The sequence below is a fragment of the Solanum stenotomum genome, unplaced genomic scaffold, assembly GCF_019186545.1.
Source record: "Solanum stenotomum isolate F172 unplaced genomic scaffold, ASM1918654v1 scaffold26170, whole genome shotgun sequence".
In the NCBI taxonomy this organism is placed as follows: Eukaryota; Viridiplantae; Streptophyta; class Magnoliopsida; order Solanales; family Solanaceae; genus Solanum; species Solanum stenotomum.
The window spans coordinates 1-7,358 of NW_026028916.1; the positions used below are offsets into that span (position 1 = coordinate 1).

The 7,358-nt window shown below is 32.0% G+C and overlaps 2 protein-coding genes across 2 annotated transcripts in view; both read left to right on the forward strand.

Annotated features, from left to right (window-relative positions):
• Window positions 1-4: 4 nt before the first annotated feature.
• On the forward strand, window positions 5-3,979 carry LOC125851476 (uncharacterized; the record flags this gene model as incomplete). The annotated part of the gene is made up of 16 exons (XM_049531262.1): window positions 5-29; window positions 384-412; window positions 505-653; window positions 824-926; window positions 986-1,081; window positions 1,152-1,192; window positions 1,281-1,395; window positions 1,539-1,601; window positions 1,713-1,772; window positions 1,855-2,016; window positions 2,204-2,277; window positions 2,365-2,458; window positions 2,582-2,718; window positions 2,802-2,882; window positions 2,984-3,089; window positions 3,908-3,979. Coding segments are annotated over 16 exons (1,407 nt in total), but the record flags the coding sequence as incomplete, so codon positions are not given.
• A 3,078-nt stretch (window positions 3,980-7,057) lies between these two features.
• LOC125851475 (flavin-containing monooxygenase FMO GS-OX-like 7) overlaps window positions 7,058-7,358 on the forward strand; it is a gene marked incomplete at its 3' end in the record, with an annotated part of 1,769 nt that continues 1,468 nt past the window's right edge. Inside the window, exon 1 of the mRNA XM_049531261.1 lies at window positions 7,058-7,267. Coding sequence (XP_049387218.1) covers window positions 7,094-7,267 — 174 coding nt within the window. The remainder of the gene's footprint in view (window positions 7,268-7,358) is intronic.

Here is a 7,358-nt window from a genome sequence, read left to right on the forward strand (position 1 = left end):
AGGAATATGGTTTTGTGTAGCATATCAAGGTATGAATCTCTTTTTAAGCAGAGTGTTGAGAGTTGCTTCAAGATATCTGTTCCCTTGTAACCTGCTTTTGTGCATAGTCTACAGTTGGACTCTTCAACTTTGTTCAATTTAGTGAACCAGTTTCTCTAACTGTTAGTCCTGTAATATTTCAGCTTATAAGTTTAATTTGAATCTGTTTATCCCGATTACATTTCTATTTTGATGAAATCGATATTTAGGGGACTAAACTAGCTGCCAAGCTATTTTTGCAGAGAGAATTTTAGTTTTCTTTCCACTTCCCTTTAGTGCACAAACTTTATTTTCCGCTTTGTGCTTCACTGTTTATTGATGTATATTTTGCTGCAATATTTCAGGCTATGGCTTCCATGAGGATGGACTTAAGGTAGTATATACTACTTCTGTTTATAACAAGCTAAAAACAAATTTGGAGTCTTTTGCAGCTTTTGTTCTTATATAGATGATTGTCCTCCTCAGGCTGGTGTGGCTGCTGCAGATGGTATGCTTAGAAGGAATTGTTGTATTCTGGATAACCCCAAGCATATGGTACCAACCTGGCCTGAAACTGGAGCACGCCTCCTCGTTACTAGATTTCTCAAAAGTTTCATTCAAACAGGATGCATAATGTGAGTGATGATAGTTTCACCTTGTATTACTTTAATCCCAAACAGGATACACATATGTACTTTTTGTTATTATATTTGTCATAGCTTCAAATCATTCATGCTAATGCCAGAATATTACTCGGAAGATTTTTGAGCTTTTAATAACTCTATGTATATGTTATAATATACAGCTTGTTGGAAGAAGGAGGCAAAATTTTCACATTCCAAGGAACAGAGAAGAAATGCTCTCTCAAAGTTTCTCTTAGAGTTCATAATACACAGTTCTACTGGAAGGTAAATTGAAATTTCCTTTGCCCCTACAAGTGATCAAAGACTTAACCAATCTCTTACAGGTTGCAAGTCGAGCTGACCTAGGGATTGCTGATGCTTTTATTCATGGGGATATCTCCTTTGTTAATAAGAATGAAGGTCTCCTTAATCTTTTCATGGTGAGGGAATGGCTCGATATCTTTGTAAATAGATATTTATCTGTACTTAGCTTCCTAATATCTTTTGCAGATATATGTTGCCAACAGAGATTTGAATGCATCTGTTAAAAGGTAAAATAGTTTACTTACTGACCTGAAATCAAGAAACACAAACTTGTGTTCATATGTTAAAGTTTGTCATCATTTTGTGTGGCTCCAGAGGCTGGTGGACACCACTACTAGATCTGTCATCTGCAAAATATTTCATTGGACATGTTTCAAATCGAAACACCCTGACTCAGGCTCGTCGGAATATATCTCGTCATTATGACCTGGTAATTAATCAACTTGCATATTATATCACCCAATGTAGGGAATTTCAAAGATTGCTAGTGAAATTAAAGTAGTTAATCCTGCACATACTTTTGCCAATTGCAGTGGATTTATCACTTCCTTCTTGTATTGTTTTCTTTTCCAGAGTAATGAACTCTTTTCACTCTTTCTGGATGAGACAATGACATACTCATGCGCAATTTTCAAGGTTAGCTCTCCAAACTTTTTAAATGCTTGCCACTTTTTTCTTCGTATGTTAAGCTACATTTCTTGTTCCAAGGTAATCTAATAATCTATTATTCTTTCCGAATTTTTATAGAGTGAGGACGAAGACCTGAAAGATGCACAGCTGAGAAAGATTTCTGTTCTAATTAAAAAGGTATTTCATCAACCAAGTGAAAAACTCTCCTGTTTATACCTAACTTTCAGGCGTAATTGGATTCTGTTTCTGTTTTATTTAGGCAAAAATTAGCAAGAAACATCACATTTTAGAGATTGGATTTGGTTGGGGAAGTTTCGCGGTGGAAGTTGTCAAGCAAACAGGATGTAAATATACTGGTATAACTCTTTCGGAGCAGCAGCTGGAGTATGCACAGTTGAAAGTTGAGCAAGCAGGCCTTCAGGTATAGTACTAATTATAATGTCTATATGGATCTTGGACAATATAATAGCCTCACAGTATTTCTTATTGTATGAATATAATTGCTATAAGATGAGGCTAAGTTATAAAGCTATGAGGAAATTCCACTTCATGTCCATATTCTTGCTTTCTGAACTATTAAAATTCAGTTCCATGATATATTTTCACAGGATCGAATCACCTTACTCCTATGTGACTATCGTCAAATGCCAAATAAGGACAAATATGACAGGATTATATCAATGTGAGCTTTTTTCCATCTACATCTTGACATATTGTATTACTCACTACATGTCGAGTCAGTGTTACAATTGTACTAGTTCATTTTCAGCGGGATGATAGAACATGTCGGTCATGATTACATAGAGGAATTCTTTACTTGCTGTGAGTCTGCATTGGCAGAAGATGGGCTTCTAGTTCTACAGGTAATGAATAAAAGTGAACCCTCAATATAGTCCACTTTGTTCAGTTTTACCCTTCAATTTCCTTCACTGTTCTGCCGCCTTTGTATCTTTATGTCGTTTCTCATAAGCTTTGGATCTACTTAGTTCTTTTCAATACCAGATGAGAGGTATGACAGCCACAGGCAGAGCACAGACTTCATGAGAGAGTATATATTCCCAGGTGTATGCGTGCCTGCACTAAGTCGAATAATATCAGGCATGGTTGCTGCATCCAGACTATGGTTAGTGATTTTGCTAGCGTGCTTGTCAATCTTTCAAAAGAATTTCTCTGAAAGAATTTGATAAATGATATAAACAAATGCAGTGTAGTGCATGTGGAAGAGATAGGAAATCATTACTATCAGACACTGAGATGTTGGCGAAATAACTTCCTGAAAAATAAAAGGTAACAAAACTAAAATAAATGCTTATAACTTGGACACCCTTCATGAAATTTCTGGCTACGCCGCTATTAACTTGACTATTGATATATAACTGTGTCACTAGACAAATTCGTGCTTTGGGATTCGATGACAAGTTCATTAGGACATGGGAGTACTACTTTGACTATTGTGCTGCTGTATTCAAAACACACACATTTGGAGTTTATCAGGTATATATGGTGGTGATAAATCTTTTAAATTATGTTAACTAGATCATCTAAAAATTTAAGTAATTAGAGATGATATAAATTTTGAGTATCCTGTTTTGACCGACTTTATTAAAAAAACTTAAGCCGTTTGAGAGAACAAACTTTTATTTATTTCACCAAATTTGTGAAGGAAAACAACTGATCAAGTGTTGCTTCTTACCTTTGTAGATTGTATTTTCAAGGCCAGGCAATGTTGCAACATTTGGTGATCCTTACAATGTTACTGTGTCTACAGCGTATTAGAGTTTCGTTGTTTTGATTATATATTGTAAATTTGCCTTTGCAAATAATAAGTTCCTCAAAACAGCATGAAAGACCTAATGAAGGCATATCATGTCTCATTAGTTCATGCTGAATTATGTGATTTTCTTGTACTGTATTGCCTAATAAAACTTATTAAAAAAGAATGAGGCTATTTTTCGTCTTGATCTTATTTTGGGATGTTATATATGGTGAAAATGTACATGTGTATAATATGTTGGGAGTTCCAAGCTTTTTACAGATGAGTATGAAAACTCTATACTGGTGGATTTTGCTAAAATTCGAATCTTTTACCTATCAACCAAATATGAAAGAGAATTATATTTTTTTCTTTCGGAAAAAGTAAAAACATTTATGGTAATGTTTTGACTATCCTTTAAGGAAAAAGTAAAACTCAAATATGGTTAACTGTGTCAATAGCCAAATTTGTGCTTTAGGATTCGATGACGAGTTCATCAGGACATGGGAGTACTACTTTGACATGTAAAATAATTAATTTGATCTATATATTGTTGTAGATTGTATTTTCAAGGTCAGGCAATGTTGATGCATTTGGTGATCCTTACAATGGTGTTCCTTCAGCTTATTAGAGTATAATAATTCCCTCTGTTTGCAAATAATGAAAGGATGTATCATGCTTAATTATGGCATTCTCTTATACTCTATGAAATAGGAACATTTAATTCGAGACTATCCCTAGTCGTAATACACTACTTAAAATTAGAAATGACTCCAAACTAATTCATGGCATGGTCTAGCATCATGACACTAAGATTTATATGTTGAATGTCTGAATTTGAAAGATGCACGTAAATTCAAATCTTTCATCTCAATAAATCATGAAGTTATAACTACTATTTGACAGTGTGTCTGAAAACCTCTATTAAGATGAGTTTAAAGTGTAACATAATAAATTTCTTTAATTTCTTATAAAGTTAGGAAAATAAATGTTTACATTAAAATCAATGAAACACTTAATATAAGAAGAATGGCATCAACGTGTGTTCTGCATTGACTTATTTCAAGTGTTTTTAAGCTAAAATAGTTTTCAGCAGTTTTATAGTATTTGAATAAATTTTTTTAAAAATATTTTATAAATATTTAGTTTTTAAGTTAAATGGATAATAAATAAGCCAAAACTGAAAAGTCAATCCAAATAGGCACTAATTACTTAAAACCACATTTGCGTGAATAAATTTCCTTCATTTTTTGGGTTCTTTTTTTCACACGACTCAAAATTTAGTCGGGTCCCAATATAAAAAAGAATGCGAGTGAAAAATAAAATTAAAATTTAAAGCAGACAAATTAAATTGAACTTTTCCTTGTTCTTGATTTGTCACTTGGAACTCTAGTTTACCAAGTGTAATGATAGGTTTCCATCATGCCACGTTTCTCTTAAAGTCCCCTTGCAAAAATGTGGTTTAAAAAATCGAAATGACTTATTCAAAATGCATGTGTTACTGACTTTATAATAAAAATTGACATTTTCTATTTACACGGTTATTAATAAATTATTAATAGATTGATTAATTTTATTATTTTACTTTTTGTTCAAATTAATTAGTCTCTTGAAAAAATTTGGGTCTTCAAAATTTGTTTAAACTTCCAAAGTCATATTAATTTTAGTGGTAAAATGGGAAAAAAAAATTAGTTATATTTTAATTTAGTAAGTGATCAAATAATATGAGACAAATACTTCTAATAAGATGTCTATCTAATATGGGACGTAGGTAGTATAATTAATTATGATTAACTTCACTCTTCATGCTAACAACTTTGTTGATAACTCAAATTTCATATTTTTCATTAATTTCCTTATAAACAGAAATTGAAACTAAATTACTCCACGTTAAATAGAGGTATTGAAGAAAATTCGAAAAGGATTAGGGTGTTTTTGGTATTGAAGAAAATATCTTTATGAAAAAAAAAAAAGTACTCTTTTTATATTATTTTATGTGGCATTTTTTGGATTTCGAGATTCAAATAAGTCTATCTTTAACCGTAAATATTTTATAGATCTTTTAAATATTTTGAATTATCAATTATTGTTACTTACAGTACTTTTTACATAGTTTACAAATATATAAATTTCATTTCAAAAAAATTGAAGATTTCATGCGCAAATTCCCGGTCAAACTTGAACAATTTGACTCTTGAAAAAATGAAAAATGCCACATAAATTGAAACAGAGAGAGTATTGTTTTTTCTTACTATTGTCCAAGAAAAAGCAGTATTTTTTTTTTTATCATCAACATTAATTACTTTTTCCCAAATTTTTCACAAGGCCTAAAACTATATACACCAATTAATTACATTGCCTTTTATTACCCTTTTTATATCATTAGAATTAATCAATGTGAACAAGTCAACCCATCACCAAGTCTCATTACACCCAAACACATATTACAAGGAAATACACGAATTTCATACAGTACTTAACAAGAGTTTAGAAATCCACTTGCCTCAAACAATCGAGCAATCACTCCGGTACTTGAGCCTTCCTCTTTCGTTGTACTTTCAAATCAGTACAGTCTATTCAAATCAATAACCACAATAAGACTTCAAAACTAACAACACTCATATTACTATGTGTTTAGCCTTGACCCAAAAATTCACCCAATATAATCAAGTTTGTAAATCTTGATGCCAATTAACATTTCAACTATCATATTTTCCAAGTTTCAAGTCTAGGGTTAAATTCAGTTTTCCCAATATTCTAATTCAAATGGTATTCACATAATATCATACACCTAATAATTATAATTAATTACATATCTCAATATATTATAAACTGAATTTATAATATAATAAACGACTAATATTATTAATTTCGAAGCCACTTTTACAAAAACAAATCAGGGGCGGCGAATCATGACCCCACTGTCAAAATCTTGCCCTTTTTCATGATTCTAATGATTTCCTAAATGTCCAAATACCTATCAACTTTCATTAAATAATAATATTTACAGTGAACTTTTTTCAAGCATTAAATATCACAAGTTTCAGATTGTTTCTTACCCGTCTCCTTCGTTGTTCCCCTATCTCCTTTTTGTTTCTAAATAAAATAATTAAGTATAATTCAAAGTGAAAAAGTGGTAAATTTCAATAATTTAATTTAATTATATGGTACAAATGGTATAGGGTCTTAAATAAATAATCGCTTTAGTCCATTAACTATCAATTAAGTCAATTATTCATAATTACCCATCAACTAATTAACTAAAGTCAACGAATACTTTGAAATCATTAAAAATGACCTTCCGGGTCATTACATTTTAATTATGAGTCTTTCGGGATGACTCAGTTGGTTTGGAGGGTGGTTATCCGACCTAGGATCGAACCCCCTTCAATGTCTTCTGAGTTGAGTCTGTCGCATAGGGCTTGCCTAGTGCAATTTACATCTCCTGTGTGGTTTGCAGGCTATTACACAGTGAGGGGTTTATCCAATGCACACAAAGTGCTCATCCAAAAGACAAAGGCTATTGTAGAGGTTGTAGCGGTTGCGGATTATCCTAGGGTTTTAAAAAAAAATGTTTTAATTATGAACTTGGACAAGTTGATATTGGTAGGTGACGTTATAGCTAGTGCTAGTACTCTATCACAATTCACATCATTTCTTATACATTATAAATTTATGCCTCAATACACCAATATTTCATCAAACTCTTAATTGTTTGTAACTTTGAAGCTTATATTTTAAAAACATGAAAGTAGCAGTAATTGGAGCAGGGATAAATGGACTAGTTGCTGCATATGAATTGGCAAAATCTGGTGTCAAAGTTGTGGTTTATGAGAAGGAACATTATCTAGGCGGCCATGCTAAGACCGTTACTGTCAATGACATCGATCTTGACCTTGGCTTTATGGTCTTCAACGGGGTAAGTACGATCAGAGGGTGTTTGAGTAGGCTTATAAAATGATCAAATCATTTAATTAGTTGTAACTTGTAAGCATTTATTTTTATACTTA